The sequence below is a fragment of the Platichthys flesus genome, chromosome 14 (assembly GCF_949316205.1).
Source record: "Platichthys flesus chromosome 14, fPlaFle2.1, whole genome shotgun sequence".
NCBI classification, from domain to species: domain Eukaryota; kingdom Metazoa; phylum Chordata; class Actinopteri; order Pleuronectiformes; family Pleuronectidae; genus Platichthys; species Platichthys flesus.
Genome location: NC_084958.1, coordinates 10,430,882 through 10,448,442, shown reverse-complemented (window position 1 = coordinate 10,448,442; position 17,561 = coordinate 10,430,882). Strand labels below are relative to the sequence as shown.

The 17,561-nt window shown below is 40.3% G+C and overlaps 1 protein-coding gene across 2 annotated transcripts; it reads left to right on the top strand.

The window, feature by feature from the left end:
• The first annotated feature begins 735 nt into the window (after positions 1-735).
• kdm4ab (lysine (K)-specific demethylase 4A, genome duplicate b) lies at positions 736-17,239 on the top strand. Of its 2 annotated transcripts, XM_062404266.1 has the most exons (23): positions 736-907; positions 2,166-2,327; positions 2,605-2,780; positions 3,115-3,229; positions 3,401-3,594; positions 4,269-4,318; positions 4,446-4,549; positions 4,652-4,789; positions 4,888-5,105; positions 5,741-5,907; positions 6,170-6,837; positions 7,209-7,316; positions 7,509-7,638; positions 8,471-8,640; positions 8,834-9,047; positions 10,165-10,244; positions 11,521-11,576; positions 12,557-12,665; positions 13,475-13,666; positions 14,352-14,522; positions 14,679-14,798; positions 15,100-15,192; positions 15,827-17,239. In XM_062404266.1, exons 2-23 carry the CDS (start codon positions 2,187-2,189, stop codon positions 15,962-15,964), a joined length of 3,552 nt encoding a protein of 1,183 aa, XP_062260250.1. In that variant the 5' UTR covers positions 736-907; positions 2,166-2,186; the 3' UTR covers positions 15,965-17,239. The 2 variants fall into 2 exon arrangements, with proteins under 2 accessions (XP_062260250.1, XP_062260251.1); XM_062404267.1 differs by lacking the exon at positions 7,209-7,316.
• The last annotated feature ends 322 nt before the right edge of the window (positions 17,240-17,561 follow it).

Sequence of the window (17,561 nt, the reverse complement as noted above, 5' to 3'; positions counted from 1 at the left end):
TTCACCAGGACCTCAGAAATTATGGTTGCCTCATTGGGGCTGTCCTATGAGGTCCAGTGGTCCTGACAAGATCAGTGTGTGTACTGGAATAAGTCCCTAAAACATTAACAAAAGCAAGCACACACACAACACAGGCACCTTTGGAGATAAAAGTAGATAATTAGAAAATATTATTTGTTGTTATTATTACACACGCAGGGAAAAGCACAACACCAAAGGACAGATCCAGGTTATATCAACATTAACCTTAACACAAAAATAAAAACATATAATCTAGTGCTGATTGAGAAAAGTCACAGAATATATATTCTGTTGTTTCTACACTGTATGAAACAACAGAATATATATTCCAGAATATATATATATATATACAAAGATGCGGCACACCCTCTGTTTAGTTCATTTGAAAATGTTCTACTGACAGACACAGATTCAGTGAATTCATGGAAAAGAGAAGCATCTCCATCTTCTGTAAGCCTTATATTGCTCTTTGATGTTACTACTCTAGTATTTTTTTACCTCAAATGGTCACAGCTTCCGACTGACTTTACTGTATTTATTGTATTTCTGTTTCTTTAAGGTTTTCTATTCTAAATGTTTATATAAAATAGTTGACTATTTATTATTTTGGTTAATTAATTCGACAACTTTCATTCATTACAAATAACTTTGATTTGAACTGTGTAGCCATGAGAGCCACTTTGTGATTGGCTGAGCGTGTCCCATGCGTGTTGTGGTAAACAAGATCCGAGGAGCGTATGCTTGCGTAGATGTGCTAATGGAGGATCCTCTCAGGGGGCTGAGTTAGCGAGCTGTCTTCTGTCCCCTCTCCTCGCTTCTGCTTTTTCACTGACCGCGAGGCGACTGCACCGCCGGGGACAACTTCTGAATCAACCGAGAGCAGGTGGTAAGTGTCCCCATGTCGAGTTATGTCACGGCCGCCGCGCACTGTTAGCTTCTCAACTCACAATGCTAGCCCGGTGGCTAAACTAGCCGGAACTGCTCTACAGCTAATGTCGGTGCAAGGGGTCGGGCGGAGTCTATTTCCTGGGACAGTCTCGCTTGACTTAGCAAATGGTGGTTTCACTGTTTGTATCTTCTACCAAACCCAACAACTGTCGAACTGAACGTAAATTAATACTTCAGCTGACATTGTGTAACTGATAAAGTGTCTTGACAAGGACGTGGCTGTGGTTTCTGTGCAAGTTTGCGAACGGCTCACTGAGCGACTGAGTTGGATAGCACGTAATCAAGCCTAGGTGGAATATGTAACGCAGGAAGTAGTTCCATCCCGTCCTGATTCTAACGTGAACTAGCGCGCTAACGCTAGCTGTGGCTGCTGTTCTTCTTGGAGGAGTCGTGAATTCACGTTGACAGACACACGGTGGTAATGTTCACGTTTATTTGTGATGTCATGTACGTGGCTGCAACTAAATGGGATTTGAGCACCGTTGCTATGCTAACCGGATAGCTAATGATGAGTGCTATGTGTCAGTGGATATTCGCTACCCGTAGCTCATGTTTCTGTAGCTGGTGAGCAGAGGAGCTAATGTTAGCTTCTGCACCTCAGGCCGAATTAAAGAGCCGTGGGTTTAACCAATCAGGGCCAGTGAAAGCTTCTCCCTGCCCCGTGCAGGCCAGCTAGTCCCCCGACAATCCGAGGAGACCCCAACGGACATGTTACTCACTACAGACGCACAGATTTAGTTTGTATTATTTAATCAAGCCACAAAGATGCAGGTCACATCTAAGCTATTAAAGTGGTTTGGCTCTGTTATTTACATTTCAAATCACTATATGTGGTTTGAAGCTGCATCAAATTGCACGCACTCGTAAATATTAGTTCTACAAACATGGTTGATTTGTTTTCATCGATTATTGTCTGATAAATCAAGGAATCAAAAAAGATCTGTGTCCGCCCCCTGATCCGGCTCTGAAATGCTATATTTAATGGGTTCTTCCCTGACCCATGCCCCCTCTGTCCACTACATTTTGTGGTAATCCCTCCACTAGGTTGGGGTCAATCCTTCTAAAGAACATACAAATAATCACAGACGAAAACATAACCTCTCTGGCTGAGGTTATGATGGAATAGTATATTCAAAACATAAATATATCAGGATGGCATATCATGAAATCACAGTTTCTCCATTTACAATGTACAGGCTTGGCCACTGAAGTTTGGGATGGCGTCTGACGTGGTTTCCCAAAACCATGGTTCCAAGGGGATCATGACTTTCTACCCAACTCCTGAGCAATTCAAGAACTTCAGCCGCTACATTGCTTATATTGAGTCCCAGGGAGCACATAAAGCAGGCATGGCTAAAGTGAGTACTGAAGTGCACATTTATGGTCACATTCACAACCATTGTGGAGTTAATAGCATTGTATGTGTTAGTACAAAAAGTAATTACTCAAATGTAAAACTAAAAACTTATAACAAATTTCCGTATAATCTGCTTGACGTTTTGTTACATTCTATTTCATGAACATGTCAACACTTGCTTGTCATATACCAGTACTTGTCATGGAAATGTAATGCTCCAACGTGTGCTGGGAGATGATCTTCAAATAGTGTTTCACTGTTAACTTCCCTCCCGAAAGATTGTTCCACCTAAGGAATGGAAACCTCGACAATCTTATGATAACATAGATGACCTGGTGATACCAGCACCAATCCAGCAGGTGGTGACAGGCCAGTCGGGCCTTTTCACTCAGTACAACATTCAGAAGAAGTCAATGACTGTCAGAGAGTTCCGCAAGATTGCCAACAGTGACAAGTAAGAAGTGCAGACTTTTTATAATTTTAATGATTTTTTTTAATTAACAGTTAAAATAACAAATTTGCTCTTTTTTACTTTAGAAGATTAAAATGATACAAAAAATAAAGAATACATAATTTTCACATTTTTGCTTTTTAGAAATCAGGTCATGATTTACTCATTTAGCTGTCTGTTCCCAGTAAAATCTATTTAAGCCTTCAGTCATCAAATGTTTTTTATGCCACTGTACTAGATAATCTGTAGTTTATACTTTCCACTGTTTAACATCTTCTGATACTGAAGTGCATTTATGGTGTTGTGACTAATTAACTGTTGCTTATTTCTTGTATAGGTTCTGTAGTCCACATTATGATGACTTTGAGGAGCTGGAAAGGAAGTACTGGAAGAATGTGACATTTAATCCTCCAATCTATGGAGCAGATGTTAATGGAAGCCTGTATGACCCTGTGAGTTATCATCTTTTGAGAGTTCTTGATGTATTGAATATTTATCAGCAGGGATGGGTTCTCTGTCTTGACCTGATAAACCTAGGGCGCTGATTATGTTACCAATCAAATTGGGTTTTATCACCTTTATTTGTCATGTGTTGATCAGGTGTTGTTGTTGTCTTTCTGTAGGATGTCAAAGAGTGGAACATTTGTCATCTGGACACCATCTTGGATACTGTGGAACATGAAAGTGGCATCACTATCGAGGGGGTTAATACACCCTACTTGTATTTTGGCATGTGGAAGACCACCTTTGCATGGCACACTGAGGACATGGACCTCTACAGTATTAACTACTTGCACTTTGGACAGCCCAAATCATGGTAAAAAACAGTGTTTTACTTGATAAGATGCATAATGAAAGATTTGGATCTTTCCACATGCTTATAGAATTCTCAAATTCCTCAAAAATGTTATGAAGTTGTTTTCCTACCTCTGCTTGAAACCTGTGGCAGGATGTCTGCTTTTAGCTCTGAACTAACCCATATCTTCCACATGGAAATGAGTAATTTACATAAGTAAAGACCCTTTCACAACCAGAAGACAGGCTTCCTGTTTCACATCAATGACAATACATCATTAAAGCAGCAGGGTGTCCTATCCCAGAATGCATTGGGTTTAAAAATACATTTTAAATTTGGCTCCTACTCCTTTTCTACTTGTTATTAGAACATCAAAACACCACACTAGCCAATCAAATCCAAATATTGAGTTGAACTGTTTGATGTTATGTTTGAAGTTGTCTAAACCAAGCCAGCAACTGTCCCAGCTACATTGAAAGAGCTCAAACCTTGCATACTTAAAGGAAATTTCCTTATCTGAATGGCCTGACATAGCATTAATAAGTAGACCAAGCAGTTAGCCAATCAGCTACTATAGGGGCACCACCAACTCACAGTCTGTCATATAAACAGTGTTGTAGTGGATTATGTCTTTGTTGTATTTGATCTAAGATCTATCTGTCAGTTTAATGAGAACTCTATTTGACTGTCTTCAGGTACTGTGTGCCCCCAGAGCATGGGAAAAGATTGGAGCGTCTGGCTCAAGGTAGGAGAGCATTGTAATATTTTCTTTTATGTGTTTACAGTATACATCTTTTAAATGTACAAACCTCCTGAACCTCAAAATCCAAAAAAAAATGGTTTAAAATCCATATGCAATTTTTTTCTTTAAGGCTTCTTTCCTGGTAGTGCCCAAAATTGTGAGGCCTTTTTGCGGCACAAGATGACGCTCCTCTCTCCCTCTATCCTGAAGAAATATGGCATTCCGTTTGAAAAGGTAGGTGAAGAGTAACTGTTTGCATTTCCAACAGGGATCTGACCCTATGACTAAAAGCCAAATGTTTAAACCATAGTAAATGTTTTGTTTCTTAATCCTCAGATAACTCAGGAGGCTGGCGAGTTCATGGTTACTTTCCCCTATGCCTATCATGCTGGTTTCAATCACGGCTTCAACTGTGCTGAGTCCACCAACTTTGCCACTGAGAGATGGATTGAATATGGCAAACAAGCAGTTTTGGTGAGAACTGCCAAATGGAGGCATAAGAGACTTGTTATCTTTTAAGTAAAATGGAGTACGTATTTTTAAGATGGAATTTACATCATTTGAATCTTTAGTGCTCCTGCCGTAAGGACATGGTGAAGATTTCCATGGATGTATTTGTGAAGAAGTTCCAGCCGGATCGCTACGAACAGTGGCTGGCTGGACGAAATGTACCCATCGACCACTCGCGACCCACCCCGGAGGCTAAGGAGTTCCTGGGGGAGTCTTTCAGTGACATCCCCAGCAATAGTTGCTCAGTGGAGAACTCTGGAGAGGAAGGAGAGCGGAAGAGGTGAGTCACTTGCAGCTGATAAAGAGTATCCTTGTGTATGAATGTTTCAGTTTGATGGGTTATAAAGTGAGATTTAGTTCTCTTTGTTTTGCACTTCCTTTTGGGTATACTTCTGGGTGTCGGTCTTAAGCAACCTAAATAGTTTTGATAATTAAAATTATTTAGAATTTTTTTTTTAATTATAACAACTTATTTTTTGAAATTTTAGGACGCAACCTCAAATATTATTGTGTGTGTGCAATGGCTTTAACTGAGGCACACATAGCTGAAGACTAGTTTCACTTTCCTTGATTTCCAGCAGATGGCAGTAACAACTTGTCAAGTGGTCTTTGAGTCCTCACAACCTCACATGTCACCAAGATCCTCTCTTTATATATTATTTATTTCCATTCTCAACTTTTATTGTTTCAGTGATTTGCATGTTCATCTTATTCTCTATTCTGTAAAAGGAATACATCATGGTGTTTTAGTGTTAAATATTTATTTTAATCTGTATTTATAATAGATGAACAAAACATAATGGTTACATCCTGTATGTCCCCTACTGATTCATTTGTAAGTGAGCATGTATCGTACTTTGCTAATGAAAAGCTTTTCTGTTCTCTGCCCAATGTCTGCACCTGGTCTGTTCTCAGCATGACACAGAGGATAGAGACCAAGAGACACAGGGTGTGCCTGGAGGTTCCTAAGGAGGTTGCTCCCAAGGATGAAGATGAAGAGGAAGAGGAGCAGTATGGGAAACGTCCGAGGCTAAGCCTCATACCTCCACGTACTACTCCGCAAGATGGCAGGAGAAATAAAGGTATTATTATCTGTTTCTCCATTTAACTAGTTCTTATTGGGACAGGGTTTTACCTTTTTATATTAAGGATTTGTCTAATATTCCCTCCTATTTAATAAACATAAATCTCTAGATGTAGTGATGTACTATTTTATTTTGAGTGTCTAAATTTTGCGTCAGTCTCATAGCAAGTTCCAGACATCGCTTTGCTTTTTGGAGAAAGAAATGCAAGTTCATCTTTTAATCCTGACTTCATGAAAAGACTTCTGACTTTAATTTACAGGTCCACCAAAATTGGTTGTCACGCCGACCAAGCTCACTTTAATGGATCCGTTTCACAGATGCTTGACCCAAAGCAACAGTGATGCAGGCCGTACGCCTCATTACACCAAGACTCGAGCACCTGCCATCTCCTCTCAGTCCCACACCAGAAACGGACATCTATCTACATCAGCACCTCCTCCATGGAGAGAAGCGTCGGCACAGCCTTCTCGCAAAATGGGGGTCGCCAGCCTGCTCTTCCACAGGACTTTGAGTCCAAAAGACGCTCTCCAGGTGCACAGCTACACTCTAGAAAAGCAGCGGAAATCTCACACACAGCTCCAGGTGCACAGCTATGCCAGAGAGCATCAGCCACGTCACCTACAGCACAAGTCCTACACACAGTCTCACACACAAGTACAGTCTTCATTTCAGTCCCCGAGCTGTGAAGCAGCAGAGCAACAGCAGGAATCTAAATTAATTGATTTCAAAATGGCACCAACTAAATTGGAGGCACAGAGTCCTGAGAAGCAGGACCAGGAGGAGGACAAACCCGACATATCAACGTCCGTTGAGGATCAGCCTAAAGTGGAGGAGCCAGAAGTTGAGCCCGAGTCTGTTTCCCCTCAGGTTCAACCACCACCACCGCTGAGCAACGTGGGGAAAGAATTTCCCCAAAACAAGCGAAAGGTTTGTGTTCGTATATTTCTTACAGACACATGGAAGGATCTGACATAGTCTGTGTGCATGAGTGGCATATGCATGCTTTAGCACAGATCATGGTGTATAGTGCATCTACTGTCTGCGGTTCACCCTCTTCTTACTTTGTAATACAGATGTTTAAGTCTGCATTAAGGGAAAATACAGCTATACTTTTTGGAGGCTCTGTACTGATGCAATTTCCTTGCATGGTGTTTGCATACCAATCTCTTCCAGCTCAGTTGACCACTAACAAAATAATTTTGTATGATTTATCTGGTGGTGGCCGAAAACTGTTTATCAGGCATTATTCTGCAATATACCACAAAGTTTGGATGTTAATAATGCTGTTCGAACTACAGAGTAACCAATGCCCGCTTGCTGATTCTGGCATTACCATCCTGAGAGACACCATTCCTCTCCAGGAACCAGATTACAAAGAGACGAAGGTGGTCCCTCAGAATCATCACGTAAGTAGCTGTCTGCTGTATTCGAGTTTTCAAAAAGGATGATTAGACCTAATGTTTACCAGGAAATGAATGCATACAGTACAGAGCTCTCAACATGCCTCAAAATAGGGAAACTTCATAGTCGCTGATGTTTAAGTTGATTGTATTTGATACTGTATTGTTCTTGTTTTTAATTTGTGTTTTGTTCTACAGTTATTGCTCCAGCAGGTGTCAGAGGAGCAGTCGTACTGCAAGTCAGTGGCGAAGAAGCAGCAGCAGCAGGAACAGCTCCGTAAGCTGCCTCGCCACCACCCTCTAATCAAAGAGGTGCACAGTGACGATGGTGAGCACAGCATTGATCCTAGTTAGTTTATCGTCTTTAGTTCATTAATAGTACCTTGAATTTAATGAAAAATGATATCATGATATCAGGCTGAGTCCGATATTGGATATATTTTTTAAATCTTACACCCACAAAACCCAAACTGGACCTGACCCGTTACCTCCAAGTCAAATATTGACAGTCCCTGACCAGTTAACATATGACATATAGACCCTCTGTCACCCATGATTAAAACACATGTTATAGACACTCGCATCAACTGCAGTGGCTGAGTTGTGTTCTTGTGAAAGTATCTGTCTATCTATTGTTGCAGCACCTCTTATCCTGCAGCTGTCTGTTTCTGCCGAGACAATGTGTCTAGCTTGTGGCTATCACATAGCTAATACTTTGTTGTGCTTTTTACAAGCAACAAAGCCATTGAGAACATATTCACTACTGCTTGTTCCTGTCTTATAACTAGCCAGTACCATTATAAGGCACAGCTAGTTTGGTGTTAGTAGTGACAGTTATTTGAGCTGAAGTTAAGTGGTCAGAGGTGCTGTTATCGCCAATCACAATAAAATAAACCCTTGTGGATGACTAGGTTTCCAATTAGCTAATTTAGATGTTAAATATCACGCAATGTTTAAAGTTTGCCATTTCTCCAGAAAATTGAGATATTAAATTTGCTGTAAAAAACTTGACGAAAAGTTTTGACGAAAAAACATCACAACTTTTTTGAGAGTTACCCCTCTGTGACTGACCTGGTAGAGGACTCAAATATCAAGTTCTGACCCCATTCTGTACGATTTCTAATGTTGATATTGTTTTTTTCCTCTTCTCTCATATGTAGAAATGTTTGTAGATGTGGAGTTCGAACAAGAGGAGGAATGGGCAAAGCCACTTACCCAGCTGTGGCAGTGTCGGCCCTATAACCATGAGGCAGAGAAGGAGTATAACAAGAGCATGGGGCAGCAGGCCCCCTACTGCTCCATTTGCCTGATCTTCCACACTCACCATCAAGTGAGTCATAATTAATCATAATTGTTATTCACGCCCTTTTCCATCCGTATTTATTCATAGTTTATCAATACTGGCATTTATATGTAAAAACACTGGCATTTATATGTAAAAACACCAATAGATAATAATGCAATGGCTGTTGGAAATCATAAATAAACAAGCATCTGGATGTTTTCTTTTTTTCCCGCTCAAGTCGGAGTCGAGTACTGGGAGTTCTAGCATCAAGTTAGTGAACCGCCGAGGTGGCCGCCAGTGGTCCAAACCGCTCATCCCTGAAATGTGTTTCAACACCCAAACCAGCAAGACCAATGAGATTGAGGAGGGGCAGCTGTCGAACCCTCACATGGGAGAGGACGGGACCAGCATGCTAGTCAGTTGTGCTAAGTGCTACGTCCGTGTGCACACCAGTAAGCGCCGTTTTTGTATCTTTTTTGGGGGGAGGTTTAAGGAGCGGATATGTACACATTACAGTGGCTGCATTCACATAAAGGCAAAATAAGGAAATGTCACTTTTAAAGCCATGGACAAGGATTCAGGAACGTATGTCACAGAAGAACAAATGGTATACAAGAATGTAAATGGTTTAAATTTTGTAAGAGGAAAGAAACCAAAACATTAACTCCAACATACCTAGGCAACTACCAAAAACGGAGTGCCATACCACACAATCAAAATGTAATGGCGGGTACACAATTAAAAGAGACCTGCTCCAAACTAAAATAACTCTGCTAGCAGTAAACCCTCAGTGACATCACAGATAAGTTAAATTCCACGCACCATTTTTGTAATTTAAAACTTCCACAACTTTGAGTGTATCAATAAAGTTAAATTGCCTTCCCACACATGTGAGTACAGCAGAGCATAAACCCTTCTAGCTGGCTTAAAGCATGTACGCCCATTCCATTACTGATGTGGGTAGTTGCGCCGGGAGGCGAGAAACCACTCTGCATCAGTTGGGTCTGTGAATGTATACGAGGTACCAGCCACTGTCTTCCTGAAGCGAGATGGGTGGCGAAATCCCCAGTGGATTTTAGCTGCCTTACACTTCTCCCCTACATTGTTGAATTTCTTGCGTTGAGGTTTTATGAAATATATTGTACATACAAAACATTCAGTTACTCTGAAAAGTACTGTTACAGTTGTATCAAAAACAGCACTAAAGGCCATATGTGCATTATGGATGAATACACAAACACGACTGTGGAACATTAAATTATTCAGCAATCAGCTCTTGCACACACAGCACAAATTTGTTGTTTTTCTGAATAAAGTGGTTTTGGTAGTTAATTTAAAGTTGAGCTTTCTTTAATCATGCCTCTTGAAAAATATTTTTTTTGATGTAGTCTTTTCTGTCTTTTTATAGTCCTATCAGATGTGTTCATTCTTTTACATCTGAAATTATTTCTCAAAAGCAAAAAAACAAACAATTAAATCTTGCTCTTGAAAATACTCAGCCCGTCATGATAACAAGCTGAGAAATCAAGCACCAGAGGACTTAGTGTGTACTTTTCTCTTCCTGTTCAGGTTGCTATGGTGTGTCTGGTGATGCAACAGAGCTGGACGATTGGCTGTGTGCTCGCTGTGAGGCTAATGCCATCACTGAGGTCAGTTCATTGGTCCAAAATGTCTACACAAATAAAGCACTTTTTTTTCACTGTTTGTCATAGTGAGAATAGACACATTCATAAATACAGCGGTAGAGTTGTTTTTTCCCATTCCATTGTCAGGAAATCATGATCAGGTGTAAACAGAAGAAAATTACTTTGAAAAGCCAAGAGATGTTATAGGTACATCTGTGTTTTGATTAAGTTTCAGTCATAAATAAACCTTTTCCTGATGAATATAATGTACTGGCCTTACATGTGCAATATCTACAGTAGTGCGAAATTTCGATGTAAACATTTTTTGGGTTTTAGATACTTTTGTTTATGTTGGCAGGACTACTTACCTGATTCTCTTACACTGTAATGGGGGAAAACATTGGGTTTGAGACAGGCTCAGGTAGTTTTCTCTCAGGCTCTAACAGAAAATTGCATCCTGTGACTGAAGTCTGTTTTTCAGATTTTCCACAGTAAATCAAAGTGTGTCTGAAAAGCTTCAAGTCTTATTTGCCCAAAAATGAAACTTCACTCATGTAGTCACCACTTTGCCAATGGAGGGGTGGGTGAAGTGTCCACAAAACACTTTTTAGGATTAAACAGCATTGCAGCAAAATCCAATATAATTTAAGTAAATGGCAACCAGACACAAAAACTTGCCCACCAGTGGGCAGTGTTCCACTCTACACTCCATAGTCATGCCTCAAAGGCCTCCTGCTGTTTCGGTTTCCAGTTTTTTGACTATGAGCTGAAAGGTGATAAATATGTGTTTAGGATTAATTCAGACTTTTTCTGTTTACTTCACTCGCTTGTGTTGTTCTTACTGAAAATGCCATTTATTTACAAGTGTCACTCTGTGGTTCACTTACTGTCAGCGTTTCACACTAGGTTTGAAGGAGTGCAGTGAGGTGCTGCACACAGCTGACATAGGGTTACTAAAACTTCAGCCTTATTTATATAGCACTTTAAGCACAACATTGTTGATCTAAAGTGCTTAACAAAAAAGTGATAACAGATGAGCAGTGATGACAACAATCATAATACTACATAGCACAACAACTTGGACACATTGAAAGGCTAAAAAATAAAAATTTGTTTTCAGACTGCTTTTGAAAATGTCTATTGAGGGGGAGAATCAGATGATGGGAGGGTTCCAGAGGTTTGGGGCTGAGATGGAGAAAGCAAATAATTTAGCGTTATTTAGCCGGTATATCTCAGTCTGTTATCACCGTTATTAAACACACATTATTTGGATTTCATTGTTGTGTGTTTCTTCCTGTAGGACTGCTGTCTGTGTTCCCTCAGAGGTGGAGCTCTGCAGAGAGCCAACAATGACAAGTAAGTAATACAGCAGGTAATTGTGCAACCACCATAGAGAAGAATTGGCTCCGTTATTACTTTCAGGATTGCTACATGAGGGCACTCGAAAGAAGTCTGTGATACTAAGCTGCTATCATACCTTGTTGATAATGGTTCATTTGGATGAAGTAGAACATAGGAAAAAACTGCAGAGTTCTACCAGTGGCCTCTTTTCATTTAGTTTGACCGCAGTAACGCCGCCTGTTTCTTCAGTCTTTTACTGCCGAGGTCCATCTGCTGGATCAAGCACCTCAAGCTAAATGCACACACACAAACAACACGCATAGGAAAATTACTTGATCAACTCCAGACCTATAGACACATGTGAATCTCCTGTTGACAAAAGTAGCTATAATGCAGAAAACTGTCTCTGAAAAAACTGCTGACAGGGCGAAAAGTGTGGGAGTTGAATTTATATTTTACTCTTCCAAAGGTCAAGACGGTTCTTAAACTCTCTGGTATTGCAGACATGAATTGAGGGAATTTGGGTTTGAAGGTTCTTCATTATTTACTCGATACTTTTGCTGATTTTAATTTAGAATAAAATTGGCATTGATTATATTATTTGTAAATGTATATTTGTCACTTTGTAAAAAGCCTAATGCTCGAAGTTCCAACGTAGTCCTTGTAGTAATATATTCTTACGGTGTATACAACAAGGACAGAAGTATTCGGACAGTTACAAAGATGTTTTTATCTCAGGCTTTATGTTGTACATTCATTTTGAAATAAGTAAATTAGTGGATACTACATTGATGTCTCAGCTTTAATGTAGGTTACATCAATGTTGAAAAATAGTGAGGGAGATCTTGCTCGTCAAACATAACCAAATGTGTTCAAACCTCATTGGACACTTGGCTACTAAATGATTGTGGTGCAGCTGTGTGTGTGCAGAAACAATTGGCTCTGGACGTTGAACTATTTGTCCTGAATTGACTTCATGTTTGTCTTTTGCACAGGTGGGTTCATGTTCTGTGTGCCATCACTGTGCTGGAAGCATGCTTTGTCAACATCACTGAGCGGAGCCCCATCGACCTCTCTGCAATACCACTGCCCCGGTTCAGACTGGTAAGATCCCCTAACAGTTTGGGTTGTATGTTTGTTGTGAGGTTAATAGGTTCCTGCATGGGGTACTTCCTTTTGATTTTGTTTTATAACAAAAATATTGGAATTAAACTGCCATTTTGCTTTTTAGCTCTTTCTCTCTTTTAAAAAGTTCTTTGATACATATATTGACTGTCAGCAAATACCACCTTGATTTAATGTGGTTGCAACCAAGCCTATTAACTTGTTTTTGTTGCATTCCACTCTTATCATTCATATAATTTCAGCTTTTTCTTTTGGCATGATTAGTTTATTGCTTTTTGCTACTGCCAAACACTTCAGGCCAATACATAAATGAGATTCTTAGTAAACAAGGGTGTGCTGTGTGTGCGTGTCTGGTTGTGATGCTCACTGAGGACAAGCACATCTCCAAAGTGAAACTGATATCCAGACATAAGGCTGTCCTTACAGTTCCGCTTCTCGCCAAAACGAACTAACTAGTCTAGTCTAGCTCCCAATAGTCGGCCTTGTTTCCATTGTTTTAGGCCTCGATCTAAGTGGGTCCACTTCTAAATAAGTACATAGGATGTGAGGAGCCATTCAAAAGGAAGCTGTGTAATTTCCTTCCAACATATCTTGTCCTCCAGTTCACGTCTGTCTGCCTATTTTAATTCCCTTGATATTTAGTTGTTTTTGGTCTCATCCTCCTGCCCACTGGGCTTGCTTCCTTTCTCATCCTTTACTTCCTCCGTACTTCCTTTAACTTCAACCTGCTACCTCCTCCTCCTGACCTCCATTCACCCTTCTCGCCTGTGTCTTTGTCACCCTGGTAGAAGTGTGTGTACTGCAGGAAACGGATAAAGAGGGAAGTGATGGGCTGCTGTGTCCAGTGCTCCCACGGGCGCTGCTCCACGGCGTTTCACCCCACTTGCGCTCAGGCAGCCGGGGTCCTCATGCACCCAGATGACTGGCCCTTCGTAGTCTTCATCACCTGCAACAGACACAAAACACCTGTCATACCTGAGGTAACACAGTAAAAAAATTACTTAAAAGCCAATACTTATTTATAGATGCACCAAAAGTCCCTGCTTGAGGGATCAGTTTAAAGGAACCTTTACAGCTCACACTGCTGGAGATGCCTGATTGGTCGAGTACTCCTTTAGTCTTTCATCTCAGCCGATCCATCACAGCAATAGCTTATAAAAATCTGTGTCTTGAAGAGCGTTTTGGGCATTTTCTAATATGATTTGATAGAAGTGCTCTTATCATGGTAATTATGACAAACACCCGCTCAACTTGACAATTTTACTGTTTTTGTTGTGGTTCTTGATAAAGCTTCATTCTTGTTGTATAGTCTTCTGCATTACTGCCAGCTGGTGGACTGGAGCCTGGTGATACATTATCAGGTTGCCTCATGTCCCTTTCTTAGATACCTTGATAAAGGTTCCTGTGACTAAAAGTTAAGGGTACTTTTGAACAAATAGTAGTAGAACCGTGGTTCATTCATGGAGGGAGACAGAGATCCTGTTGCTCCTAATAGATGCCTGTTTTCAAATGACTGACTAAATGTTGTTATAGCCACTATAGTAATCTAATCTTTGTAGACCTGTGGTCTTTAATACTTTATAAACACTGTCTTGTCTTTCCTGTGACATAAACCCATTTGTGATCATGAACATTTCATACAAACATCCTGTTTCTGTCCTTTAGCGCAACAAGGCATCAATGAGGGAGTTGGCTGTGGGACAGAAGGTGATCTGTAAATACAGAAATACCCGTTACTACCACAGTGACGTGGTGGAACTTACCACAGCCTCCTTCTATGAGGTTGTTTTCGATGACGGGTCTTACAGCGATAACCTTTTCCCTGAGGACATTGAGGTTAGTAAAAATAACTTTTTTTAGTAGCTATGGGTAGTGGATCACAGAACTATTAAGGTGACGGATATAAGCCACAGCAGCTAAAGTTTCCTCAGATAATTTTCCTTATATCTAATGTACAGCCTGAGTTCACCGCTTGCTGTGATGTGTTTGCAGAACCGTGACTGCGTCCGTCTCGGCCCACCCACCGAAGGTGATCCTGTTCAAGTGCGATGGACAGATGGGCTGATATACGGAGCCAAATTTGTAGCATCACACTCCATCCCTATGTACCTGGTAAACTCTCCCCTACCTCTGAGTCTCTGACTAACATATACTGTATCTAACAGGGTTACTCAGTTTGTCAAAACCATATCACAGGAACTGGGTTATGTTCCTCAATCTCAAACTGTTGGTGGCCTTTGTGTTTTAAAAATGAACTGTTGGGAGCATGTGTATTAAGGGCTGAAGTTCCTGTCAGATGGAATGAGTCTTTTAAAGCAGCAAGGATGCAAATACATGTGGTTGAATTTGAATGCACATCATTTGAATGTCTATGGATTAACTTGCGCATGTTTGTACCTTTGTGTACATTAAGGTCGAGTTTGAGGATGGATCACAAATCTCTGTCAAGCGAGAGGACATCTACTCTTTGGATGAGGATCTGCCTAAACGAGTCAAGTCACGAATGGTAAATTTAAATCTCATTTTTGGCAAAGACAAAGTTCAATGATGTTGGAATCTTAACATTTATACACCTGAGGCAACTTGTGCATGTATATACAATAACTTTTATCACTGGTTGCATGATTCTCCCACTAGAGCCGGATTAAATGTCTGTTTTCTCTATGATGTCATAGTTTTCAAGACGTGACTAATGAAGTGCATTGAGACTCACTGAAATGCTGTTGGGAAAGGCATAAGAAATAAAGTTTGTGAAGGATGCATTTATGACATTGGCTGACTATCTATGCAATATATAGTAGCTGTTCTTCAGTGATGAAAAGAACGATGATAACAATGAAGAAGATTCAGACGCATGAAGAAGACATGTTTGAGGAGGAAGGAGAGAGAAAGAGCTCAGCGATGTGGCTGGCTTTTTTTCATTTAGAAAAAACAAATGTTACAATGAAAGCCAAATGTTTTTAATTGCATGCCTATCCGCTTAGGAGACTGAGAATCTCAAGTTTAATCTGTTATCGCTCAAGTGGTACAATTGTATTTCATGCCTCAGGTCTTATTGGGTTGAATTAGGCAATTATGTGATTGAGATCTGTAACAATAATAAGCGCTGATTTTCTCTACCTGTTGTGTTTGTTCCTCAGTCCGTGGCGTCAGACATGCGTTTTGAGCTCTTCTCACAGAGCGGCGTCAAGCAGAACTCCAAAAGGCAGCGAGTCATCAGCTCTCGGTATAGAGGGGACTACATTGAGCCCGTCATTTACAGAACCATCATGGAGTAATGAGATTTCTCTCACCTCCTGCTTTCCATCAGCACCGCTTCTTCTCTTCCACCTCAGCAACTCACCACGGAGAGCTAGAAGTCCTCCCTGCCTCTGGCTATTGCTATTGCTGAAACGGCCACTCCATCCTCACCCTCCTCTTCCACAGCCTGTCTGGCTACATAGTTATAAACTACGGCTGGGACTTTAGATGACTTTTGTTTGCATTGTATACATACCTGTAAGACCCCTGTTTTCCATCAAACTCAGTAGATTATCTTCTTCCCTCTCATTTAGATGTATTCTTTTTCTCAGGAAGAAGCCATGCAGTGATAATTAAATATGGAAACTGTTGTGATACCTACCTGAGGCAGGATGTTTACTTTTTCTCTACCACCAAATTTAGAAGTAAACACATGGTTGACAATGGACAGTTTTCCTAGTACAGATATTTCTTCTGCTCTTGACTAAGACTCATTTTCATAATTATTGTCATTTCCAGTGCTTGGTAATGTGGCTTTAAAGGAAGTGCGATAATGGGTCAGTTTTTAATTTTTTTTTCATCGAGGACAAAAGTCATAACTGTACAATTTTAGCCAATCAGCTGTTGACTACCACCTACAATAAAACAATATAACTGATCAATTTGATTCTTTTTGGCCCCAAAGAAATGAAATGATGCATTCAGGTCCCATGCTGAAGCATCTGTAGATTGTACCAGTCTCTTCATGCATCACATTAACATGATTCACAAACCTTTCTTCTCATAGAAACTTCAGTGTGCATCTACTGTGAAGAGAACTAGATGTGTGTTAGTGGCCCAAGCCTTACATTTGAAAGGGTCAAGCGTACTTTGGTTTTCCTAAAGCTCTAGGTTTATCTAAGACTTGTAATTATTGTTATTATTATACTTTATTTATGCGAGTGCATTACATTTGAGAACAAAACTATTTTTGTCATGTCCTTTTCACGACCTGTAGAAAACCTGAGATGTATTTATATTTATTATATTGATGGGTTTCTGTTTAAATTTGTAGGCTCGCCTTTCCTTAACTGGAATTGAAGGTGTGAATAATCTGACTCAAGTCACTCTTTAAGCAAAAGCACTTCTTGTAACCTGCTGCTGTGGGATGCATTTTATTTCTTGACATTTGGACTCCTGAGTTTAGACTGTGTGTGTTTTTGATCAACTTTAGCTTAGAGACAAATGTTACCAGGTCATAGTTTGATCCCAAATAAACAACCCCACTGTAACAGGATGACTTTCAGATTTCATTGATACAAGTTTTTCTTTCATGTCCAGTCCCTTGAATCTTCTTTGAAATAGTCTTTAGTGTTTTATGAAAAGATGCTGGCTGCAGGCGAACACCTGGCTGCTTCTGTCCATGTCATGGTGACTGTTGTGTATTTGGTTTCATTTGGGCTTATGTCCAAGGCGGCGTTACATCTGTGTACTCTTTGTAAACAGCAACTCATTGAGTAAAGTTTGAGCTCAGAAAAGACCCTTGTAGAATTTATTTTCTCTGCAACTACCAAACACTTAAAAACAAGCTGACGAAAGCATCAACATTCAGGCAGAATTTCTATTGGAGCCATTTTATCAGCATCTGAGAACAGC

Bases quoted from the DNA above. Each gene is read 5' to 3' on its own strand.
- kdm4ab (XM_062404266.1), top strand. From the start codon at position 2,187: ATGGCGTCTGACGTGGTTTCCCAAAACCATGGTTCCAAGGGGATCATG. The intron at 2,328-2,604 runs GTGAGTACTGAA...CCCTCCCGAAAG, and splicing joins ATAAAGCAGGCATGGCTAAA to ATTGTTCCACCTAAGGAATG. The intron at 5,106-5,740 runs GTGAGTCACTTG...GTCTGTTCTCAG, and splicing joins GAGGAAGGAGAGCGGAAGAG to CATGACACAGAGGATAGAGA.